Source organism: Euprymna scolopes, chromosome 6 (assembly GCF_053919585.1).
Source record: "Euprymna scolopes isolate OS-2025 chromosome 6, ASM5391958v1, whole genome shotgun sequence".
Taxonomy (NCBI): Eukaryota; Metazoa; Mollusca; class Cephalopoda; order Sepiida; family Sepiolidae; genus Euprymna; species Euprymna scolopes.
The window spans coordinates 157,771,407-157,798,492 of NC_136487.1; the positions used below are offsets into that span (position 1 = coordinate 157,771,407).

Below are 27,086 nucleotides of genomic sequence, written 5' to 3' on the forward strand. Positions count from 1 at the left end.
TGTGGTGAGAATTGAAAGTTATGGAAATAATATTCCAACATGATGGAAAGATGAAAAAGAAACAAACCAGAATTATATGTTTATCAATGTTTCGTTATTATTTCTAGACTTCATCGGGATGATTCATTTGAAGAAATAAAATACCAGTACAATATTTGTAATATATTTTTTGTGTTTTAATGTGAATATATATATATGTGAATATATATATATATATATATATATATATATATATATATATATATATATATATATAAATAAATAAATCAAGGCAATGGGGATGAAATGTTTACCAGATACAACTAAATAAAAAAGCTCAATACAAACACAATAGGGAGTAGAGCTTGTCATAAGGAAAAAAAAAAATCAAGACTGTAAATTAAAATTTACAAATAAATTTATTGTTCGACAGAATACTTAAAAAAAAAAATTCTTATTCTACAGAGTTTCAAAGAATGTTATTTTTCTCTTCAGAGAAAAGAAAGAAATTAGCAAATTATTATTATAGCCGAGCTAAGAATTTGGTGGTTATGGCATTAAATAAAACAGCACTTTATGATGGTTAGTCATAAAATGCAAAAAAGTGTTCATGTCAGTTAAAAACACGTGAAAATAGGGAGAAAATGGGGGGGAAAAAAAACAAACCGGGAGTAGAAGGCCCAGAGTGCATGTAGACTCACTCAATGGTAAATCCAAAAAATGAAAGAAATTTTTAAAAAACAAATAATCAAAAGTTCAAAGTCAGTGGAACGTAGAAGTGAGTGAATAATAATTCGATTGGAAAAGTAATTGCAGAGCAAGAAATAATCTGATTGAAAAATAAATTCAATGTAGCTTAAAGAAATATAAAATTCCTCTTGCAGTCGCCAAGAATGCTGCAAATATTCAGTCACTTAAATGTAACCAACTGAACTGCTCCCATAGTTGGTCAGGCATCAAATGGTAACAGCAAACGTTATATTTGACCCTTGACAAACTTTCTCCCTTTTCTCCCTATTTTCACATGTTTTTAACTGACACAAACACACTTTTTTGCAATTTATGACTAACCATCATAAAGTGCCATTTCATTTAATGCCATAACCAGCAAATTCTGAGCTCGGCTACATTAATAATTTGCTAATATCTTTCTTTTCTCAGAAGAGAGAAAAGCATTCTTTGAAACGCTGTGGAATAAGGATTTTTTGAAAAAATTATTTTTTACTACAAATAAATATCTAGTCAATGACTTTGTGATTTTTGGATATATTACTATTTTCTGCATGACAAGTAAGTAACATTGTTTTTGCTTAAAACAACATTTAAAAAAAAATAGATTTGTCGACTATATCTTTACAACTACCAATTTCAGCATGACAAAATGTTTTCACTTGAAATGCGGTAGTTTAAAAGATCATCAATCAACACAAGTAATTTATAAAATCTTAGAAATATTTCTATGAACGTTAAAAAACGATATTATTTTTGCCCCAACTTAACATTTCTATGTACGTTCTTATAAGAATAAGAATACAGTGATCAAATATAATTTAGAAACTTTTTAAAGATCATTAAAAACTGAAATGAAAATAAAATGCAATAGTAAAAAATAATCATTGAAAAAGATTTTCTTGCCTTGAGATTCTTTCATAAAACGCCATTTTTTTCGTTCACTTTGTACCAATTTCTTGTAGTGTTCATCACATGGATGGTCCCAAACACTGTCTCCATTGGCAAAATTGAAATAATAAATATTTTCATGTTGATCTTGGCTGAAAACATAAAATATTTCAAATGAAAGCAGTTATATAATTAAAAAAAAAAAAGTCAAAACAATTTTTTTCAAGTTTACAAATTGAATAATAAACTTAAAGCAAGTGTAAATATTAATGTTAATATTTATATGACGATAATAGCCAGATAAAAAACCTCAGTATTCAAGATAGAGCATTGATATAAAGAATCCAATATAAACTGCAAATTAGAAATTGTAATTTATAACGCGAGATAAATACAACAAATTTTAAAATTAAAAATTTTTTTTATATTCCTTGTTGAATAATAAATTGTTGGAATTTCTAGTTTGTAGGTTATACTGAATTCTTTGTGTTTATATATATATATATATATATATATATATATATATTATATAAATGCAACTTAGTCTCTGTGCGTGTGAGTTCATTCGTTATAGACTCAAAAACGGCTGGACCGATTTTTATGAAATTTCACACAAAAGTACTTGGTGTGTCTGGCAGTGTTTTAGGGTAGGTTTTGCATCGAAATGTTTTCTACAAGTATTGGTAATTGATAATAGCTATGTATTATTGTATGTATGCAAATTAAAATGACCAGCCATTTTTCCAGGTCGTTGCTTAGCGACGAGCCAGACCGATGCTGACAACGTATTTCTGTTATGGAATTGTTCGTACTCCTACTTCACAATTCACAGCACATGCACACACAACCATTACAGCGTGTTTTCTCTTTCTCGTTGTGTCACATTTTGCTTTCGTGGGGAAGAAAAAAATACCATGTGTGTGTGTATACTTTCCTTTAAAGATACCACGTTAATAGAAATAGGTAGAAAGTTTCTGAAAATTAGTAAATAATTGGGTGTCTACTCCTATTAACGTGGTATCTTTAAAGAAAAAAATTTAGCTCTAGTGTTGCATTATTGAGCTATCTAATTAAGTACTTTGTTATGTATTCATACGTAAAATCATTGTCCCAAGTAGTTAAATTACATATAAACGTGTGTGTGTGCGTGCGTGCGTGCATGCGGAAAGCAACAGTAAAACAGCTATTATAAAATCACTAAGAGTGAGAGAAACAAAAATAATTTAAAAAACATTAATACCTGGATAGTATTAATAAAGGTCAAACAAATGTTAACATTTATATTTTATATTTTTTACCGAGTTTCAGAAGACGAATCAAGAAATTGTCAAACTGGAGGTCTTCATAATTATTATCCATATTTATGAGTGCTATTTTTTTGTTACTGTTATTTTGTTTTTCATAATACTGCTCCTAAATATGTATTGTTTTTTATTTATATTTTTCTTCTTTCTTTTTCACTAATTTTATTTTAATTTTACGTCTGTAAAATAATAATGACATTTTTTTTCTTGTGGCGTTTACAAATCTGAAGATGGTTAACATTTTCCTGAAAGCTCATTTTTATTGAATAGAGCCTAATTCACATAATTCTTTTCCTGTCATTGTCATTATATATATGTCATCTTCTATAATATAAATCTCACCTGTCTGTTTAAATGCATGTATGTCTGCCTAAAACTTTCGACAGAGGCGACAGATTTGCACGAGGTCAGGATTGTTTTGAAGCTCGACCCTTCAGACGACAAATATCGAAGAATTGGCTAAAAAAAACAATAATTCCTACACCCTCAACTGGGCACTTTTCTACAGGAAGGGGTCGATTTTTTCAAAAGTCATCCCCTCTTTCCGATTGACTAACCTTAATTTAAATGTCCGTAACTTATGGTTTGGCGATGGACGCAACAGCAAAGACGTCACGTTTTTTTTTTCATGTTCTTTTTCTCCTTCATGGTATGGGTTCGAACCTGCCTACCTACTAACACTTTTTTTTTTATTGCTCAACACACACCTCCAAACACCCGAGCAAAGCCAGCACCCAGACTAGTGTATATATATGTAATATAAAGCTGAACGTCTGTGTGTGTGTCTGGTCACAAATAGGCTCCTATATGGTTGACTATTATAGAAAACTGATCACATATAATGATAGAAGCTGTATCGGAACACAGGAATGGGTATGTTTGATCTGGCATAATGATGATTCATTAAAATTGTGGGGTCTGCGTATACACCTGGTCCACAAAGTATGGAAATAAAAAATTTAAAAAAATCGTTTACAAGTATTTTTAATATAGATGTACATAAGAATACTTTGATAAGTATGTTTTAAGTTAAATAGGGATCGTATAATAAAATTGTGGGGTCTGCATTCGCGCCTGGTCTCCATAGAATGGAAATAGGCACAAACTTTAATAAAGACTTTTTATATCTATCTGCGTAAGTATACTTTGATAATTATGTTTCAGTTTGAAGAAATATGGTATAATAAAATTATGGTGTGTTCGTTCGCACCTGACCTCCATAGAATGGAAATATGTCACAAAGTTTAACAAGGGTTTTTAATATAGACCCACAGAATATTGTGATAAGTGTTTCAGTGTGAACAGGTATGGTATAATAAATTATGGGGTTTATCTATTTTATTTTTACTTTCATTATATTTTGCTTTGGTTTTGATACCCCCAAATTTAAAGCGATCTCTTTACAACCCTTCCTTTTCATAACCTATCATACTTTCATAAATCAGAGTCGATTTTCTGTAGGCTGTTTTTGAACCCAGTCAACGACGAGTTCTTTTGCTAGTATATATATATATATATATATATATACACACACACACACACTGATAGCATAAAAAAGCAGTAGAAAGTTTCATACATTTAAGCCATGACAGTTTTTAATAACAAGAGACAGAGTTTTCTTTTAAAACGGTTAAAATTTGTAAACTCACCAAGGTTTCCAGTTTTTCGGCAAAGGTGCACTAATACCTTCTCTTGCAATCCACATTAAATGCGGTTCATTAATCGGATCAATATCGATGGTCCGTGCATAGTCAAACAATTCTGAAGTCAACAAGATTTCATTTTAGATGAGAAATGCATATAAATATATAAGAAGCATTCGACGATATCTTGGATTTCTAATATTTACATATATTTCGTTTCATCTTCGTAATCATTATTATCATGTAGCAATATTTATGTGAATATGTTGAAAATGGAATTTTTATGCAAAGGAGATTTAATAAATGCAAAATTACACCAATAAGAGTTATTTCCCTTGGACTGAAGAAGGCAGAGTTATCGACCTTGAGAAGCGTCATGACAGTTTGGCAAGTAAACAAAATGTGTCTCCATCATAGACTTTAATCATTACACATCCAGCGACTTCCACATTATCATTTAATTTGTAAACTTGTTAAAGGTGTTAAAAGATAATACTTCGTCCTTTCGATCATTTTATTCAGGTTTGTGTTATTATACACAGATTCGAAAAAGTAAAAAATCAAATAAATGTTATCAAAGGCAAGATAAGTTACTCTTCTACCTACCTGCAAAAGTTTTTAGTGGGTTTACTTACTTTAAAACATGGAATCGACTCGAAAATCATAGTGTTTATCTGCATATTTGAAAAAGACAAATGGCGGTGTGCTCGCTGTTGAATACGGTAAATTCGGGAAAATGAGTTCAAACTAAATAATTACGCAAAATACTGTTAGAAACCCATCGAATATATGTCAGCCTATGTCATGGTAACATATATTGTATTTCTGTATTTTGTATAATTGTTTAGTTTGAACTCATTTTCTCAAACTTACCGTATGCAACAGCGAGAACGCCGCCATTTGTCTTTTTCAAATACACGATAAACACGATTTTCGAACCGATTACACGTTTTAAAGTAAAACCACTAAAAACTTTCGCAGATAGGTAGAAGAGTAACTTATCTTGCTTTTGATACATTTGATTTTTTATCACTTTTTTGGAATCTATGTGTAGAGTAAAACAGGCCCATTTTTTGAATCTATGTGTAGAGTAAAACAGGCCCATTTTTGATCACTTCTTTTGAATCTATGTGTAGAGTAAAACAGGCCCATTTAGAATAACTTATCTTGCTTTTGATACATTTGATTTTTTATCACTTTTTTTTGAATCTATGTATAGAGTAAATCAGGCCCATTTTTTCTAGTGGTTATTAAACTGATAACACATATAAAAAAAGGAAATTTCCGCTAGAAGTTAAGCTGATGTATACAGGAAGTTACATCATGGCAGTAAGTTTATGTGGCAAAGAGGCTACATAGACCCTGTGTCTTGGGTGATCACCATCAAAGTGAACTGTGGTACTATGGATGTTTTCTAATACATAACTGGGATGAATATACATTACAATAGAAAAAATGCGGGCATGAAAAATAATATGGTTAATCTTAAACATGGAAAAGAAAAGGACAAGATATTCTAGTACAAAATATAATAAATTTATAACTAAAAATATTGCAGCATTAATAATTGATTATATAATGTTAAATTGAATTTAAAAAAAAAATTCTTAATGCTGCAATATTTTAAGTTATAAATTTATTATATTTTTTGTCCTTTTCTTTTCCATGTTTAAGTTTAACCATATTACTTTTCATGCTTGCATTTTTCTATTGTAATCCATGATTTTTCCAGGCTCCCAGTAAATTCACTTGTTTTTTGTTTAGTTTCAGTCTTATTTTTTTGCCGCCATAAACATAACATACACATATGTAAAACAATATATGCCACTCGTCTACTTTCATTTTGTTTCACTTGTTACTTCGGTGAATCAGCAGCAACACTCGTCGCTGAAATGACGTGGTTGCTATGGAAACCAGTCATAAAAAACGTTGCTCACCTCCTTACGAATTTTTACCATTTTGAACACCAGTAAATTCATCATAACTTTTGTTTTACTGAACGAAAATTGAAAATTTCTTTTTCATAATATAGCTGAGGTGATCTATAAACTGTAATAATTGTTTGAAATTTGGTCGAAAAATGAGTGAGCGGTGAATTTTTAAAGCAGTTCTAAATGACTAAAACTGCTATTTACCGTGTTTGAATGAGATATATACGCACACACACACACACACAAAATAATGTTTTCCTCCTACTCGTCTAGCTGTAAACACTATAAATAATTCCCCCCACTCTTTATCTGTGCCTAAACCTAAACGTAGATTTCATGAACAAAGCTTCTTTCTTAGAACTGCACGCCTGTGGAATTGTCTTCCGTTTTCCTGCTTTCCGGCTGACTACAATATGGTTGTGTTCAAGTCTAACGTAAATAAGTTCTTGATGAGCCGTTCCATATAAGTTATCAAATTTACCAAATTTTCATTACTAATGATTACTATATTGTCCAATTTCTACTGTACACTCTTTAACCCTTATCCTTGAGTGGCCTCTTGGCCTTGATAGTGTGGTGATGCCTATGTAAAAAAAAAAAAAACTTACAGCCTTGGTCTTTTCAAGACTAAGGCTAATAGGCATCCCCTGTCTTTGCGATAATTATCTTTTATTCTTGTTAGCTTTTTACATCAAGTGGCTTTATATCTTGTTTGGAGTGATTTCCATTAAGTTAAAAGAAAAGAAAAAAAAAAAGAAAAAAAAAAAAAAAAAAATTTGAAGCAACGAAAATCAATCAGATTTCTTCTAGCAATTCTAGTCCACATTATTTTAAAATATCAATATCGCATCTACTATACTTAAATAATAATAAAACAAATAGTAAACTTTTGTATAATGCAACCATACATACATGAAATTTAATTACAATGTGTCTCCTTTAATGCAAAAAAGCAAAACATTCAAACTAAAACAAAAATATTACAGCCATTTTAAAATTAATTAACAACAACAAAAAAAAAAGAAATTGAATAACCTTCTTCCAGGGGGACATAGTTTTCGTCGAATGTCTCCTCTAATATAATCTGGCCGTTAATATTCATGTTCGCTATGAAATATGATAGCCATACAAATAGGAATCCCACATAAAGACCTGAAAAGATAAATAAAAAAGAAAGGTTTTACTTGGGAACAGACATAAATATGTTAACTTATATCTGTTGAAAAACAAATTTGTATGCAAAAAAAATTTCGAAGAGCTTTCAATAAGTTTTCAGACTTTTTTTTTTTATATGGACACTATTATTTATTGTACACACATGAAAGTCTAGTCCCCTTTCAAAGTAATCTCCTCCAGCTGTAATTCACTTGTTGTACCATTCCAAAAACTTCTGGAAGTCCTCTTGTGTGAACATGTCAATGACCCTTTTCACAGCCTCAATTGTCTCATAATGACAGCTTCTAATGGTTTCCTTGAGCTCAATTGTCTCATAATGACAGCTTCTAATGGTTTCCTTGAGCTTAAGGAATAACCAAAATTCACAGCAAAGGAGCAAGATCTGGACTATAGGGAGGGTGAGGAACTGTTTGATGCCCATCTTGATCAAATAGTCTGTTACAAGGATGGAGTTGTGGACTGGTGCATTGTCCTGGTGAAAATGCTACAGACCATATTTGAAGGCTGCTGGCCTCTTCCGATGGAATCGCTTCCTGAACTATCTTAAAACCTAAACATAGTATTCCTTGTTCACTGTCTGTCCAGTGGAAACCCAGTGCATGTAGATCATGCCCGTGCTGTCAAAAAAGAAGAATTATCATAAATTTCTAGGTGGATTTGTTCTGTCTGGCCTTCTTGAGTCTGGGAGCATACTTCCACTGAGAACTCTGGCTCTTGGTCTCTGGGTCTCTGGGTCATAGCAGTAGATTCAGCTTTCATTACAAGTCACCAGAGCATCAAGAATTGAATGATCTGAATTGATCACCTCGACCATCACCCTGTTGTCATGACAGCATCCTCCTTTCTGATCTTCTTTGAGTACTCTTGAGACTAACTTTGTACAAGTCTTCTGCATCTTCAATTCCTCAAATAATTGGGTGTACAGTTCCCACACTGACATCAAACTGTGCACTTATCTCTATAGACACATGACGGTCCTTATCCATGAAATTCTTCATTTGGCTAATTAACTCTGTTCTGACGTCCTTACTTCTCCCACACCTCTCATCATTCCTCATAGACTCCCTGCTTTCCTTGAATCTCTTATGCCACTCAAAAACTGATGTTCGATTCATGCAAGATGGTCCTAAAATCAGTCTAAACATTCCATACGTTTTTTGTGGCATTTTTTTCTGCATATCCGTTTTTCCTAATGTCCAGATTGCATCTTTTGAAATTCACCAGCTGTAATAATCAGGCTTTAGTAGCGTGTATTCCAATTCCTGGTGTAGCTGTTCGTTTGAACCTGAAATCATAAAAATTTGTCAGTCATCTCATAAGATGTATAGCAATAACATATTGAATTTTCAAGAGTCTACGGCAATTTTAAATGCCTGTAGCAAAAAAATCTGGAAACTTATTTAAGACACCTCGTACTAATAATTTTTAGCAAAGAGAAGCAATCCACTTTTTAGAAATACAGAAAATGAAATCCAAAATATGAGGTTAGAAAGAACGACCATGTGTGGATTTTTTTTTTTTTTTTAAATAAATATTTATTTAAAGTTTCAAATTTTCCTGTTTTGAATTTTATTTTCTCTGTGCTTCTAAAAAGTGGATTACTTCTTCCTGCTACACATTAGCACAGGAACAGGCGCTTCTCCACTGGACAACACACACTCAACATCTTCGACAAATAAACTGTGCCAAACTACATCATGGCAAGTAAGGAAAAAAAAATGTATTGCTTTTAAAATATTCCTGATGAAAGCTTGGTTATAAGCTGAAAATTTTAAACTTTAAATAAATAATTGTTTATTTAAAAAAAAAAATCTGCACATGGTCATTCTTTCTAACCTATTAAGTTTTGTTTTTTGAAAAAAGTGAAATTACTATTTGCTTGAGAGCTGATAACCAGTCTGTGTGCTAGGAGTGTCAGAAACAGATGAGAACTCATAGACATTACAACAAAAATCTCGCAAGTTTGAATTATTGAAATATCTCCCTTTTTGGATAGTTTTCAAAATCGCACACAAAACAAACACTTTTCTGTTATTCATAAAATTTGATTTTCTTATTTAAAAATAAAAGTACTTGATCAATATGCATGATTTTTAGAATATGATATTTTTTGTTGTCATGGATATGTACATCAGATTTTTCTTTAATTTTGTTCTTTTAATAAAGGGGGAATTCTGGACAAGAACACTAAGTTGTAATTCCCTAAGCTCCAAAATTTTAATTTCATGACTGCAATCCACTTTTAAATCATACATAGAACCGTACAATATTTTACAAACAAAACTGTACATTTTATAACCAAAACGGTATAATATTTTATAAACAGAACCAAATGTAACACTGCTGCATGCGCTGGGCAATACCAACTCACCTTGCTTATGGGCTAAGGGTTAGTGAGGTGTTTGGCACAAGATTTAAGATAAACCAAATTGTGGAGGAGAGAATGAATGTTTTTATTGCTAATATGGTAAGTAATTTCTCAGCAAAGTAAAGTCGACATTGGCGACAAGATGTCTAGCTGACATCCTTGAAGATATCGGCAGTGGACCATGTGTTTAATTTTAAGTGACAGACCACCATGTAGGTGATAGGAAGTAACTTGAAAGATTGAAACACCTCCTGCATAGTTGATAATAAAGTTTCTTTGAAGCGTAGGAATAGAGAGAAGGAAAGGAAAAAAGAGGGTTTGAGAGAGAGAGAGAGAGAGAGAGAAAGAAAAAAAGAAACAAAGAGAGAGACAGAGATAGAGAGAAAAGAGATTCAGAAGAAGAAAGTAAAAAGAGAAAGACAATAGAAGGGAAAGGGTAATCTCCACACAATAGAGGAGGAAATGTTAATCTCCAAATGATTGCAATTAGGGTTCCATAAAACAATTGTGTTTGGCAAACGCAGAGAGAATTTTGCCTGCTGGCCATGAAAGAGTACACATGATATATAATCTATCCTGAGTTACGCTGGCATGTTGAAAATTATGATTTTGCTGGTAGGTTGGTTAGTGAAAAAAAGAGTTCAAGTGGTTAAATGTTGACGGATGTCAAATGCTGCAGTGTGACACGGATGTCAAACGCTGCAACGGTGACACCTGAGTGTCATTCGGTTCATATAAAAGAAGGCGTGGAAAGAAAGAGAGATAGAGAGCATGAAAGATAAAGAGAGGAAAACATTTTGGTTCGCATGCAAGTGCAGTCTAACATCCGATTTTGGACGAAACAGATGTGTCAAGGGAAACAGAATGGGTTGAAGAAAGTTTGAGTCGACAATGTGATGCCCCCCCCCCCCCCCTTCATCCACTTGTAGACGAATAAAGTAATCCATGCCAGAAAATTTGCGTCATGTTTTCATCAGATGTTCCTTTTACAGCATCGACTAGTGACGGACAGAATCGATCAAAGAAAACCAAGAAACAATTAATGGTATGGTGACTTTATCATCGTACATATACATATACACACTAGACACGACCACATACAAAGACATGCATAGATACACATGTAATAAGAGACACGTAATAATAAATAAGATGTAATAATCGCAAGAGACAGAAAATCCTCCTTTCCCCACAACACAACAAACACCTAAGCTTTGGACTCTCAGCTAGGGCTACATAAGCTTCCTGTTAAGAGCCCAAAAAATTTAATTCTCCTTTGCACAAAATGCACCCTGAAATATCTTATAAATAATTATTCTTGTTTATAAGAAAAAGATCTCCGAGTTATAATTGAATTGCTTTGATTTAAAAAACCCAGTTATTTACAGCGCCGACACCACCACTAGCTATTTACCAAAGCACTAGGAGAACTCAAACCACAGTATCTGACAATAAACGATCAACCAGCGTGCTAAAGGTATTGCCACATGGACTTAGAGTCATGCCCTTTTTGTATGGTCCAGTAGTTTCAGTGACAAGTGTCTGGTCACATTTTGAAGGGTCTATCACTAGACAAAGATAATGTAGTTACGGGGACTTAGGGTTTGCCACTGCAGTTAGGGTTTGCTGGAGATGGCTTTGTTACACTAAGTGGTCCTGTGAAGCAGGATTGGCCAAACAGACCACCCTGCTTGGGCACGTGTCCATGTGTTTACGGGCTGACCCAGGAACCATGGTACACAAATATTTTATAAACAGAATTTCATGTTCTATTGCTGAGTAAAAAAAAAGAAATTAAAAAAAAGAAATTAAAGAAAAGAAATAAAAAAAAAGAAATAAAAAAAAGAAATAAAAAAAAATTACAACATTGCATAAAATCTGAAAACGGTGTTTTTTGTTTGTTTTTTTCTTTGAGATATATCTTAGTAATTTTTTTTTTTCTACTTAACCATGAAAAGTAGGAAACAGACTTTAGGTTTACTTTCAGCAACCTCACAACTCTTGCATTCTCTGTTTTGTATTTTAGTCCCCACATTCTATATGTGGTGTTTCTGACAAAGAACTGTTCTTTGTCTGGATTGACCGACATTTTAAGTGGGTTGCATCATGATATTTTCAATCCTCTCATAATATTCATCATCATTAACCCTTATTCTGGAAGGTTTTTTTTAACCTGTGTTAGCAAAAAAAAAATAAATAAAAATAATTGAAAAAAAATAACTGTCTGCAAAATTCTCTTCTGTGTCCAAAATTAAAGTGTATGTCTTTTCCTCCTCACATTCTATAAGTGATATTTCTGACAAAGGGGGAAAAATTTCTAATTTCTATTTTCTAGGTCGTAATACTAATTATTCAACTACTAATCAAGTCATCATAATTAACCTTTATTCTCAAGTGCTTTTTTTAACCATGAAGTGATGACTTGTGCGAAAAAAATAAAAAAAATAAATGATGCTGTCTGCAAAATTCCCTTTTGCATCTAAGACGAAAAAAAACAAAAAAACTATTTTACTAATGTAAAAATGAAACTCACTTTTTTTTTTTGTTTGCAGCTGCTCATATCATTCTATTATTTGTCATCTTATAATATTACCAGGTGCTTCATTATTGATAAGCACGTTATTTTTATCTAACTGCTTGAAGTGTGTTATAAAAATAAAAACGGCTACTTTCTATAAAAAGAAACTCATGTGCCGCAATGTATTGACCAAAAATGTAAGCTATTATTCATGCACAAAAAAAGGGGGAGATAATCTTTGTTTTCAACTGTTGCTATGAAATATGATAGCAAAACAAACCTTACGTATATCTCCAGTGTTACCCGGGAGTGGTTTTACTTCCAGTTTAATTTGGTTCCTATTTTTTTTTTTTTTTAAATATTATATTTTTAAATAAAAGTTTTTAAAATTAGCTAGTTTTTTTCCCTAAAATATTTTATTTTAAAATAAAAGTTTATATATATATATATATATATATATAATATATATATATATATATATATATATATATATATATACACACACACACACATATATATATACACACACACACACATATATATATAACAGTTAGCTAAAAAGTAATTTTAGCTAGATTAAAAATTTATATATAATAATATATATATATATATATATATATATATATATATATATATATATATAAATAAATTTTTAATCTAGCTAAAATTACTTTTTAGCTAACTGTTTAAATCAGCCATTTTCAACTTTTCCTCTATCTATTGTTTTACAACTATAATTATTCATTGTTTGCTTAATGCTTTAATTTGTATTTATAGAATTACTGGATATAAATAGATTCCAAAGCGTTCAATCTATTAATACATGAGGAGCTGCTAAAATAAATTAAACATATGTTTAAATGTTTCCAAATTCGAATCACAAAGAAAGTCTTTTCTTCTTCTTTTTTTAAACTGATAACATAATTTTCTTCTTCTCTGCCTTCTTTTCTCCAACAGACGTGAAGTTACTAGCCTCAGTCTTTTCTAGAAATATTATGACAGATGTTCTTAAAAATTGTCTGAGCTTTTCTCTGCTTCCTTTGTTCCAGCTTGTTTGACTGGTCTAGTAGTCTCCATCAATTCGCTGTTTTGATAACTCATTGTAATACTACTTCTATTCCAGTAGATTATTTCTAAGAACTGCAGGATTGTGGAACTCTTTCTGTTGCCCGTTTTCCTACTAATAGTTTCGGTCTTTTCAAGACTAAGGTTGAGAGGCATCTCTTAACTTTGCGATAATCATCTTTCATCCTTGTTAGTTCCTTACATTAAATGGCTGTACGTTTTGTCTGGAGCGATTTCCATTTAAAATAAAATAGATGACTTGCTTATGAAGAAATTAAAATGCATTGTTTTTAGTTTTTTTTTTTTTTACATTTTATTGCATTTTTTATTTAAATAATGTATCCATAGCAAATAGATTTTAAACAAAAAAGGAAAAAAAAATACTAAGATTTGTTATTAAAACTGGAACTTTTAGATTTTCAATTTGACATTCTTCCAACTGAGCTTTTTCAGCTGGCTATATCTCTTGTAATGCTAAGCATCTAATATATATATATATATATATATATATATATATATATATATATATATATATATACTAGTTGCTGCTGCTGTTACTATTTAGGTCATTAAAAAACATCTTTCCAAGCAAATACTTATTTAGAAAAAAAAAAAAAATTAAATTGACATATTTTCCATGTTAATCACATGAAATAATATTCCAAAAAAAAAAAAAAAAAAAAAAATTACATCAAGATGTAAAGGGTTACCGTGTTTGGGGACCAGATGTATAGGGGAGGGGGTATCCAAAGTAAGGAGTTGTACAGTTGTTTACATTAAATTTCTGCAAGTTAGTACAGTTGGGAAACAGAAAGCAGAAAGGGAATTCCAAATGCAAGCAGTCAAAAGAAAAGAGCTATTGGAGTAGAAAGTTTTCTGGTATTTGAGGACTTTTATAGTGAAAGGGTGAAATTTTTCTGCTAGTCAGGTTGGTCAGCGATATTTATGTTGAGGGTGTACAAGAGTAATCAGTTTAACTGAGCACATCCTGTGGAAATACTTGTAAAACAAGCACAGGGATTCAACATTGTAGTGATGGGACCGGGGTTGAGAATTGGCAGACAGTGCAGGACCTATTAGGTTAGAAATTCTTTTTTACATCCTGTTTAGTGGTTGGAGCATTAGCCCATATGTGGCTATGATACTAAATGCATGAAAATCAAGAATAATGATGATCCAAGAATGGAGCAAGTTATTTTTAATGGAAATCGCTCCAGACAAGGCATGAAGCCACTTGATGTAAAGAGCTAAAAGAAAAAAAAAATTCTACTTCAAGATTAAAAACTTGCCAACAATGTGTAAGATGGAATACATTCTGACTTAGAAAACAGCAATTCTTTCCTCTTTGTCAAAAACATCACCCATGGCATGTGAGGACTTGAGGATATTTAAATCCAACTTTTAAAATCCAGCCAACATAATTTTATTACACAAGTGTTTAATAGCGTAAAATCCATGAAAACTCACAGTTTAATAATAAAATTTTAATCCTTTGAAATTTGATTTACTTATTTAAAAATAAAACTAATTGATCAATTTATGTGATTTTCGGAATATGATATTTTTGTTTTGTCATTTTTTTTATAGGGGGGGGGGGATTCTGTACACAAACCAAATATTTTGACAATACTTACATTTTTAATTATTTTTAACAAATTTTTAAACAATCTTCATCCTACGGTTCAGCAAGTGTTCATAGATTTTATGAAGATTTTTTTTTTATTGTTATTTCACCCCAAACAAAGCACAGTGCCACTTGGGTATAAGAGACTACTAATTGGGATCAAATTTACAGGAATATTATGTAGGGAGCTGAGCAGCAAGATGTTTGTTCACATTAAACTTGAACTTCTGCATGTCCGTACAGCCAGGGAAACGGGGACCCAAGAGAGAATTCCAAAGTCTAGTAGTGCAAAGGAAGAAACTATTTGAATAGAAGAAGGCTTTCCAGCATCTAGGGATATTATCAGTGTAGGGGTGGTATTTTGCTGATTGTCGGGAGGGGTATTTACGTTAAGGGGGTACAAGTGTTCGTCAGAGCATATTCAATTAAAATACTTGTAAAACACGCACAGAGATGTCACATTTTAGTGATGGGACAGAGGTTAGAGTTTGGTTGCTAGTGCGGGACCTAGTAGGTTGGTGACTCTTGTTTGAACACTAACGAGAGACTAGCAGCAGATGCACGAGCCTAGATGTGATAACAATACTCCATGCATACATGAAACATGGTTTTGTAGAGGTACAGAATACTCTCATATGTGAATAATTTTCTAGCATGGTAGAGAGAGAGCCAAATTACAACACAATATTATGTCTATTATATATAATAAAAACATTGCAGTTTTTCCCCTCTGGACCAAAATACCGTAGGTTTGCAACAACAGATGCCACATACAAATTTATTATGTCTAGCTTATTAGGCACTACCTTATATAGAACGACATTTTAGAAACATTCATTCATTATAATAAAACCCTAGATTTAATCCTAAGAGTGACATCATTATCATCATTGCAAAGATATACAATGGAAGTAGCTTTTATTTGTCTTTCTAAATAAAAAGTACTACTCCCGCCCCTGGTTGACACAGGGAGGTGTTCTGCGTTTGGATCATATGTAGATTACCACCGTAACTTATTTGCTCCTACACTTGCACACATACCATAACCTTCCCTTCTCCTGATTCCCAAATTAATGATCTCTCCCTCCTCAGATTCAACCAATTCTCATTAGTTGCAACCAAACTATTCGTCCATTCCAGATCTCATCTTACAAATAATTACATTTTCAGAATTCGACGTAAACACTTTATTAAATAGACTATACAAATAATTTACTTTTTTTTTTTTTTTTGGAGGGGGGGACATTTCTTCTTACAAAATCTGACGTGTTATTTTTTTTTTTTTGGGGGGGGGGGTGCAGTTTACACGTGATCTTACCAAATAGCAGATCCGCCGAATTTAATGTAAACACTGGATTCAATAAACTAAACGACTACAATATTACTTTTTTTTTTGGTGAAGTGGTACTTTTCTTCTGAGGATATACGACACATGTTCTTTGTATTTTTTCCCCGTTCTTCACGTAAATTAAACTAAATGAACATATTATAGTTTTCTTCTTTTTTCTATTTATTGATAAGGCATACAGCATATTTTATTTATAACTATTTCTTTACAACAACTATGACAAACTTGATTAAATAAATAATATAGTTGTTTTTTATTTATAACTATTTATTTAAAACATACAACAAACTAAAACATTTTCTTGCAATCATAACATCCGGTACTTTCACCTAATAATTTACACTTCACTAGAAAAAAAGCTCATTGCCAATGACACTTTTTTATAGAAAAGTATACAAATAAATTCATAAATACTGTCATTACATGTAACACTTTATGATTAGAAATAAAACGTAAATCAATATGGTCTTACAATGAATTATATTAGTCGACCTTGACATAAACACTTGATAAAATATACTAAATAAATATAATATAGTTTGTTTTTTTATATATACTATTTTTTTCTTTTTACACAGACATCACCACTTATCAAGGCCAAGAGGCCACTCGAGGATAAGGGTTAAAGAGTGTACTGTAGAAATTGGACAATCTTTAGTAATGGAAATTCGGTAAATTTGTTAACTTATATGGAACGGCTCATCAAAAACTTGTTTACGTTAGACTTGAAGACAACCATATTGTAGTCAGCTGGAAAGCAGGAAAACGGAAGACAATTCCATAGGTGTGCATTTCTAAGAAAGAAACTTTGCTCATGGAATCTACGTTTAGGTTTAGGCACAATATTTTTGATTAATAATGGAGTATGGTCTTCGCAGTTAGGAGATTCTATTTATAAACGCTGCTGCTAGAAACTGACGAATCAAATTAATTCACGTTCTGCTATCAACCAATCAGAAACCAGAATTGCTCCATAAAAATTAAACCTTTTTAGCAATCTTGCACACATTTTTCTTGTGTCAACAAGAGAAAGATCTTTTGCTCGTTGGCTGCAAAATTATAAAGTCCGGAACTTGTACAGAACAACTGTCTGAGAATTCATCATCTCCAGGACTTGTATAGAATAATTACCAATTAGAAACTTTTCTGAAATTAAAAAAAAACTTCCAACTCAAGACTATTAAGAAATACAACAGTTTTCTTTTTTTCTTTAAAAGAACTATGAAAAACTAAACCTGTTGTTTTCAATAGATAAAACGTTCAATGCCAATTATGCTTTTTTTTTAGATTAAATACTGTAATTACAATTTGCAATTATCAATAAAACGTAAATCAAGTGCCATTTTTTTTTTAATTTACTTTCTTAATGTGGTATATACGAATTTCATCTTACACAAAATTATATTAAACAAATTTGACAAACAGTTGATTACATCAACTACACAAACATAATATACTTTTTCTGTTTTTAGATTTATAACTAAAAAAAAAAAAATGTATAAAATTCTAAAGGTGGTGTTTTACCGAAATATTAATTTTAAACAAATAAATATTTGTTTATTTTACATAATATTGCATTTTAATTTGCCTTATAAACATATTTCATAGATAATTTATTTTAAATGTCTATACGTATACAAGGCATAAATAACACAAAAATAATATACATGCAGATACTTGGCCATATGCTCTAATAAGAAAAGAGGTCAATATTATCTAAAAAAGAAGAGTATTAAAGGTTGCTATACATTAGTACATAAACATAGATATATATTCTTTGTATGAAGGAGATGGAGAGAGGGGGAGAAATATTTTGGTTCAGACTGGGAATGGTGCCAAAGTTCATTCAGCATCTGGCAAGCATTAATGCTAAAAAACACAATCAATTGTTACTTGTATGAATGACCTGAGAACTCCTATTTACTTGCCCCTCTCTTCCTCCTCAAGAGGGTACCATTAGACACAACACCGGGTTTTTTATATGGATATCCAACTTCCTAAAAAAAAAAAAAAAAAAAAAAAAATTGAATGTGATATAAAAAAAAAAAAATTGAATGTGATAAAAAAAAAAAAATTGAATGTGATAAAAAAAAAATTGAATGTGATAAAAAAAAAAATTTGAATGTGATAAAAAAAAAAAAAAAATGTCCCAATGAAGAAGGAATTTTATAAATAAATTGTAGCAAAGATGTACGAATAACATGGTCGATGCCTCCATTCTGTCTCGAAAGACAATAGATACCCTTGGTTAGGGTAACTGTGCATGTAATTGTGAGGCAAGTGTTACACAATCTCCAACCCCACCTCTCCTGAATCAGCACTGCTGAATCCAGTGGCAAGGAGAAGTGCTAGATGACTCGAAACGATGCAAAGATAAGCGGAGAGCACATACAGAACCTGGAATTCCCAAATGATCCCCCATTTTAGTACTGACCAAATCAACATTGCTTAACTTCGGTGGTCTGACAGGAACCAGTGCATCATTATTATTATGCCATATTCATATGTCTCCCTTAAGTCTTTCATGCATTAAAAGTTTTATTTATACAGTAACATGGTACAACAATAACAAATACAAATTTTCTAGACAGAATTAAAATTTTATATGTGAGCTTAAATGCTATTTAGGTCCAAGTTTTAAAATCTCACAAAATAACTTTATAATGTTAGAATAGTAATAAGTGTTTTCACTATACAAGATTAGGTTTAAAGCAGCCAAAATTCTACTAGAATTATCCATATGAACCTGTGGCGCAATGGTTAAAGGTGTTGGTTTACAATCAGTTCTAAGTGACGAGTCTTCTGAAGGTTGAAAGTTCAATCCTGACCATAGGTGATATTAAATAAGAATGATAAAATAACACTTATGCCTGAATATACCTCCATGCGTTTGTGGCGGATAGGATGGCCTGTTTATATTATAGATGATCCTATCCTCCATGTATTTGATGAATGGTAGAGTGATTGAGAAATAAAGGTTGCATGATGAAGAGACGAAACATACCGATATATATTAATGAAAGAATGTAGATTCATTTACATAAATTTACATGCGAGGAAATGAATACAGAGATAGTAAGAGTAAGAGTTTGTTGGGAAGAGAGCTAACGTATTTGATGATAGGCTGAGGGGTTAGTCAGGAGAACTGGTTGGTTAGGTATCGTCACATGTTGACTGGTTGAGTGTCCAGCGTAAAAGAAGGAGAGATATACAGAACAGGAAGTGACGTAGCTGTGTCACTCTCTGGTTATCAGAATTAAAGGCGACAATCAAGTTAGCCTGGGAATTTCAATTCCTGCACATTAAACACTTATTTAAACCCAAGTTTTAAAATCTGCATAAGTTCACAAGTATTACATAATTTTTTTTTTATTACATTTTCACCCCAAACAAGGCACATTGCCACTTTGGTGTAGGGGGCTACTATCAGGGGCAGCAACTACTGGGGTACTATGTTGGGATTTGGGCAGCAAGATGTCGGTTCACGTTACACTTGAACTTCTGCATGTCAGTACAGTTAGGGAAGCAGGGACCTGGAATGGAATTCCAGAGTCTAGCGGTTCTGGGGAAGAAACTACTGGAGTAGAAAGATCTTTTACATCTAGGGATCTCTACTGTGTGGGGGTGGGATTTAGCTGCCTGTCGGGTTTGTCGAGGGTGTCTACGTCGTGGGGGCACAAGTGTCTGCAGTTCGTCAGAGCATTCACCATTAAAATACTTGTAGAACAGGCAGAGGGATGCAACGTTTCGTCGATGGGACAGAGGCTGAAGCTTAGATGCCAGTTCAGGGCCTATCAGATTGGTGACTAGGGACCCAATGCCAGCAAATAGTGATCAAGTTAAATAGTGTGAATTTTGATGAGGTGTAACGCATAGCTATTACGCTTGAATTATGTTTGTTACAGTTCAAATTTCTCTTCGACACCCACACCGTCTGGCACAGTCAGAAAGGAACAAACAAACACAAATAAATAAATCCAACTTTGCTTTTCTTTCTTTTTTTTAACACAAGTCATTTATTACTGTTTTTCTTTCTCCCTGTCTTGACACCAGCTTAAAGAGTCTTTTTCTGCCACTGTAAGGCTACATGTTCATCTCCCCAGTACTAGGGTTTTTCTTTCTGCTCCACTGCATGCCAGCTGTAGACAGTCATTTCTTGTCTTCAACTTTACACGTCCATCTTTTTCAACCGCACATTTTCTTCTGCCAATCATGTGGTGTCCTTTTTTTTCCTTTCTTTTGTCACGCCAAGTCGTGCACACTTCTTAATTTGCATATGTGCTTTTTTTTCGGCTACTGCTGCTAATATCCTCACAAACCAGCTATCTTACAGATCCTGCTGATATTTTCCCCCACAAGCTCATATGTGCTCTGTTTCAGAGGGTCACTCTTAGTGTGTGTCAGGATGACCTGGATCTGTAAAACAGAACCGTTCTCAGGGTTGAACGAAAAATGGATGACAAGGAGGCAATAGGGGGTAAAACTCAGCAGACAAAAACAGGAGTCAAATGATAACATTGTCACATTTTCAAGTGAGAAAAACTTAGGTTTTCAGATCAGTTTCAAAAGCCATACGAACGGAACATGCCAATGATGTAGAAAACTGATAATCTCTGAATGTTATTGATGTTGTCTGTCACACTCATTTAAGTTAGAAAGAATAAGTTAAGAAAATTATCAGTTATTAGTGGGACCTGTGGAAACCCCAGAAATTATTGTAGCCTTTTTATTAAAATTGTAAAAGTATTTCTCTAAGTAATCTGGTTAATGTAGTGTCAGAATATATCTGGTTATTACAGTTTATCTCCAATATTCTTATAGGAGTCTGTGACATTTCTATTGTATGGACGCTCGGTGTGAATGGAAACACCACAATATCATTATACCATTTTTAGACAGAACAGATACTACCCTTGGATCTTAGCTAGAACATCAAGAATGTATATTTTTAGTTTTAGTTTCACATATGGCCCAAAAGCAACATAATTCAAAAAAAATTTTTTTTTATACATTCTGTTATCAGAAGATCCTATTTATTAAAAAAGAGGATAGAAGGTTATAACATACTACAAACATTAAATAAGTATATCTATATACTAATAATTTAATGTTCATAGTATGTTATCACTAGTGTTGGGACGATTCCTAATTTTTATACGATTCCGATTCCGATTCCAGGAATATATTGATTAACGATTCCGATACCAAGTACGATTCCGATTCCGATTCCTAGGGAATTATTGTTTTGAAATATACCAGGTAGTTTTATACTTATGGTCGGTAGTTCCCAAATATGTTCCCTAACTTTGGAAGAGATATTTTATGTCTACACCGTCGTGTTTTGGTTTAAATAAAATTATTATATAGTAAACTAAACGGAAAAATTAGCAAAATTTATTTTAGAGAAAATTTATTTTAATTAATTGGAATACAGAAAAAAAAACTCAAAGAAAATAGAATTTATCCTTCAGAGAAAAAACAAATAAAATAGAATTTATATAACAGAACAAAAACAAGAAAATTAGAGAATAAATTAACATGATTCATTATTTTGGTCCTCATAATTTACAGATTTAATGAATTAAATAAAAAAAATATAGCGGAAGAGAAAGAAAATATATATTAATTAAATATAAAAAAAGATAAATATTTAATTTAATAATTTATAAATGAACGTGCGTAATGAAAAAAACAATGTGACATGGCGCCGTAGATACAAAATAACCCTTCCAAAGTTAACGACCATATTTGAGAAATACCATTAATCGAAAGTTTTTGTGTTTTATACCAAAAGGTAGGTATAGCGAAAAGTTACAAGTAAAGGAATTTCAAAAACGATTTTTTGTTTGGCTATTGATAGTTGTATTTGTGACGGCAGTTCTTCAGACCTCCATAATTCACAAAGAGTAGTTAACACCTGTTGTTTTTCTTACTTTTTCATTACTTTTACACATTGTTTCTAACGTGAAGAATAAGTTTAGCTAAACTAATTTTGAAATAGGGTATATCAAAGGAACACATATAAAAATTATACCACTATAAAAAACAAATGAAATACTAGATGTTAAGAGAAACATTTTCACACCCTTCATATATATCAATTAAGCAGACACCCCTTCCCACACCCAATCCTTAGCAGACGGAGTCAAAATGAGGCTGGCCGAGCGACCTAGATTTCTACACCCACGCAATGACCTTCAACTGTCGCCAACAAGAAAAACGCGGGAGAATCAAAGCAGTTCGACGAAGGCGGTGGACACGGAAACATGTGTGGGGGCATTCTGCTCGAAAAATGGAAACACCGCGGTCGATTCGCATGGTGAAAAAAAAAAAAAGGAGAAAACATCTCGTTGACTCGTATCGTGCCACAAAGGAACAATATATACCCACCCTGGCACTAATCGATTGGAATTCACGCCATGCTGATAAGGAATAACATATATCCACCTTAGCACAAATGGATTGGAATTTGCGAGAATCGATCCTTCAAACCAGCACCTCATAAAAGGGAAAGAAGCTTCGGGTGAATTGAACGTCGACTAAACAAAAGAAGTTAAGTAACTCTTTCTAAATTGTTTTTGCTCGATCAATTATGTGAACTGTTGAATGCCCATGAAAAAAAAGGAAAAGGAAAAGGAAAAAGAAAAAAAACGGGGAAAAGAAAAGCAACCCTCGAACTAAGGTTTTTTCCTAAATGCTGAATCCCCCCTCCCTGTTGATCGGCCCATAAGTAACATATCATTGACTATAAAAAAAAAGAAAAAAAGGAAGAAGAAAAAAAGAAAAAAAGGGGGGAAAGAAAAGAAAATATAAAAAAAATAGAGGGAAGAGGGAAAAACTATCTCTATATCTTGAGACTTTCAGTGTGACCCCCCCCCCTCTCTGAGTATCACTCATATCTCGTTGATTCTCATCGAAGAGAACAAAAAGAACCTTCCTAAGACAATCGAAATATCACCCCCCCCTCTCCTTGTCCCAAATCATTGTCTGCATGTATATATTCTTTTATTCCTTTTTTTTTTATGTTATTTCAGTTATGATTTCAGTTGCATGTTCTGTTTTCGTAGTTACATTTTACCCGGTTCAATTTGTTTAAATAAATTGTTGATTTAATAACTCTCATACCCGTGTCGACTTGTGTCTCTTTTGTTTGCCTTACATTGCCGCCCGTGAATGCCTCGAGTATATTCCACGATGATTCTGGTCTGAACCTGGACACTGTACCATAGAGACCGCATAATTTGCAGTCGGTACCCGTCAAACTTTTCTTTTTCTTAAAACGCGTGCCCGGCCTTGGGATTTTCTCTGAGAACTCCAACCTTGGTACCGTACAGGGAGGTTCTCGTCAAGAAACAGGCTCGTGGTACCGTCACATAGATAAAATTGAGCAAAAATAGTTACCAAAATTACAGAAAAAGATAAAACAAAACAAAAAATGGTGAAGTTTGTTGAGTGAAATGAATTATCGAAAGAATATTAATTGAACTAATAGAAATGTTAAATAAAAAAAATGTCACATTTCAATATTTTTTTAATAATTAAATTCTCAGGGTTGTCGAAATTAAAAATTAAGTGATTTTTTTTAATTAGACTTATTTCGAAGCTTGTTACCTTGAAAAATACATTTTAAACCCTGTTTTTTTTTATAAATAAATTGAACAAAAAAATGCAATTAAAAAAATTTACTTGATAATTGAAACTTTAAAAACATTAAACATTGAAAAATTACTTATCTCACAAATTAACGTCCAATAAAGTAGATCCAGTCTTCATACAGGAATTCGGTTATAATAAATATATCTTTCCCAATCTTAAAAATTAAATCTTTTTTTTTTTTTTTGAGAGAGAGAGTGCTTTAAAATCGCCCGGGAATTCCGCCTAAAATTTTAAAGAAGTAAATTTTAGGAGTTTAGTGCCTTTCAAAGACGGTTACCATAATTTATTATCATCCTTTAATTTCCTTTTTTTCCTCCTCCACACCTTTCCATGTGGTTCAGTAGTTAACCAGTGCTCCTGTTGCTGTCAGTCAGCTATCTTTACCTAAGTTTTAATTTCTAGTTAAAAGAATTTTTCATGAATAGAATCAGCATTTTTAAAATTTATTTTTTTAGTTGTATATATTGTATTTACTCTTTGAAGTTAAGGAAGGTTAAAAAAATTGGTAACTTGAGCAAAAAAAAAAAAAAAAAAAAAAGACACTGCGATTTCGACCCTAACTAATAAAACTGCTCTGAGTGACTAGTTGGTAATTTTTTTGTTCCTTTCCTTTTTTTATTTTGCTCCTCCAATTCATTTGGATGCTTCATAGTTAAATGTTTTAACATGTTGGTTGTGGTCATGTTAGATGGTTTTGTTCCTCGCGATATTTTAATTTGACAGACTTTGCAAAACTTCAAAAAGTTTCCATGCAAGACGTTTTTTTTGGACTTTGAGGCCATATTAGAAAATTCAGTTTATCTGTAAACAAATAAATTACTATTAAATTTTGTTTTAAAGCTAGTCACTTATTTGGATAATTAATTGAAAATAATCCGCTAAAAAAGACAAAAAGAAAAAATATAAAGGGATGGAGCGGTAAATTGTACCAACCAGTAGTTAACAAAAAAAAAAAAAACAAAAAACTTATAGAATTTAATTTTTGAAACCAATCTATAAAAGTTTACACAATGAAATGCAAATATGCATTTCTTTTGAATTTGTTTTTGTTTTTGGTTGACTGTGTTCAATTCACACATGGTTGATGCGGTTCAATATTGCTAAACTATAAGTCTTAAGTAAAATTCTATTTATAAATACTTTTTAAAATGAAATTATTTAATTAATCGTAAATATTATTTAGACATAAAAATTAATTGATTACAACATCTTTTAAAAATATATATTAATTTCTTTTTCGTTCGGCAAAAAACTGCGTCAAACACTTTTTTTTTTAATTTTCAATTTAAAATTCTAGAAAAAAGATTATATTATTCTGCTTTTAATATAATCAAATTCAGGGTTTTATCTTTCTGGAGAAAAAAAATTAAAAAATGGATTTTATTTCAATGAAATTTAAAAAAAACAACTTGACTGAATTGAATTAATTACCCTTAAATTAACGAAGGGGTTATTTAATAACTTTAGGTTTGGAAGAGATAGGTATGGGGTCGGTTTTTTTTGAAACTTCAAAAGAAGCCGACTACTGTCAAAACTTTGCGAAATAATACAACGTGATCAATTTCATTTAAGAGATATTTCTTTCAAAAGCCTTTTAAAAAAATAAAAAAAAAGTATATTGTTCTATTAAACCTTTTACTGTTTAAATAATTTGACTTTGCTCGTTTTAAGAAAATATAAGTTGAAAAAGCATTTTCATTCACTATTAGAAGATTTGTCAGTAAAAAAAACAGTCGCCAAAAAGATAAGCGTTTTTTTTTTTGTTTTACTCGCAATGTAGAGCCCTGCATACTTCTTTTCAAGTTAACTCTTTTGTAGTTTTGATCACAATAGATCTGAATGAATGAACCTTGTAAGGGAAGGGCACTAAGCATTGCCCTGTTAATAATGAATTTCTTTGGTTTCTTTTTATAACATGCTACATTTCTCTCTTGCCGTTAGAAATATCAGGACATTTTTTTCTTTTTTTCAACATCAGGATAAAAGAATCGTAATGAAGGAATCGGAAAATTAAGGTATTTTTTAACGATGCGATTCCGATTCCGATACCTCCCAAAATACACGATTCTTACGATTAACGATTTCGATTAATCGTCCCACCACTAGTTATCACCTTCTATCCTATTTTTTAATAAATAGGATCTTCCAATCTAATAATTTAGAATTTAGAAACCATGACACGTATGTACGTGGAAAGGTACTATAGCATTAATATATAGATATTTAGTCTCTCTTTCTCTCTCCATTTGTAAATTCTTTCCAAATAAAACTCAGCAAATGCCTCCCTCATGTTTTTTGTGCATGAAAAGTTTTATTAAACAGACAAGGCAATCGACAACCACTAGACAAAATGATCACTCATGAAACAGTGGCACCGAAAAACAGTGAAGAAAATAAAAAAAGCATGTATAACACATTACACGTATGTATAAAGATTTTATTTGGGCTATTGATTGCTCATTAGAGAAAACATTAAATATATTCAAAAAGATTGAAGATTACATCAGCTGAAACTTTGCAAAAATATACAATTCTCTACCTGTTTAAGAGCCAAGTACATTCAAGGATGGGGTACTGTTGCCACATCTGGGCAGGAGCTGCTAGAAAGAGCTTATCCTGCCTTGACAGAGTTCAAAATAGACTTCACAGCCTAGTGGGGGATGCCCTTTTCTCTTCCCTGTAGCCTCTTTCCCACAGAAGAGATATTGTGAAACCCTTTCTCTGCTTTATCATTATTTTCATGGCAAGTACTCGTCTGAGCTCCAATTTATAGTCCCCCCTGGCCTGACTTTCATGAAAAACACTCATCTAGCTGAAACCACTATCAATAATTTCCCCCACTCTTTATCTGTGT

The 27,086-nt window shown here is 32.0% G+C and overlaps 1 protein-coding gene across 8 annotated transcripts in view; it reads right to left on the minus strand.

Moving 5' to 3' along the window:
- The window catches only part of LOC145278079 (uncharacterized), a 220,741-nt gene that overhangs the window by 166,948 nt on the left and 26,707 nt on the right, over positions 1-27,086 (minus strand). For 5 of the 8 annotated variants that reach the window (XM_080130342.1, XM_080130343.1, XM_080130341.1 and 2 more), the window contains exons 2-4: positions 7,513-7,629; positions 4,553-4,664; positions 1,615-1,751 (exon numbers count right to left, since the gene is read on the minus strand). In XM_080130342.1, the coding sequence (XP_079986468.1) occupies positions 1,615-1,751; positions 4,553-4,664; positions 7,513-7,579 (316 nt within the window). In that variant the 5' untranslated portion in view covers positions 7,580-7,629. Of the gene's footprint in view, positions 1-1,614; positions 1,752-4,552; positions 4,665-7,512; positions 7,630-18,469; positions 18,574-27,086 lie in introns of all 8 variants that reach the window. The other 3 variants (XM_080130339.1, XM_080130337.1, XM_080130338.1) reach the window with 3 other exon arrangements.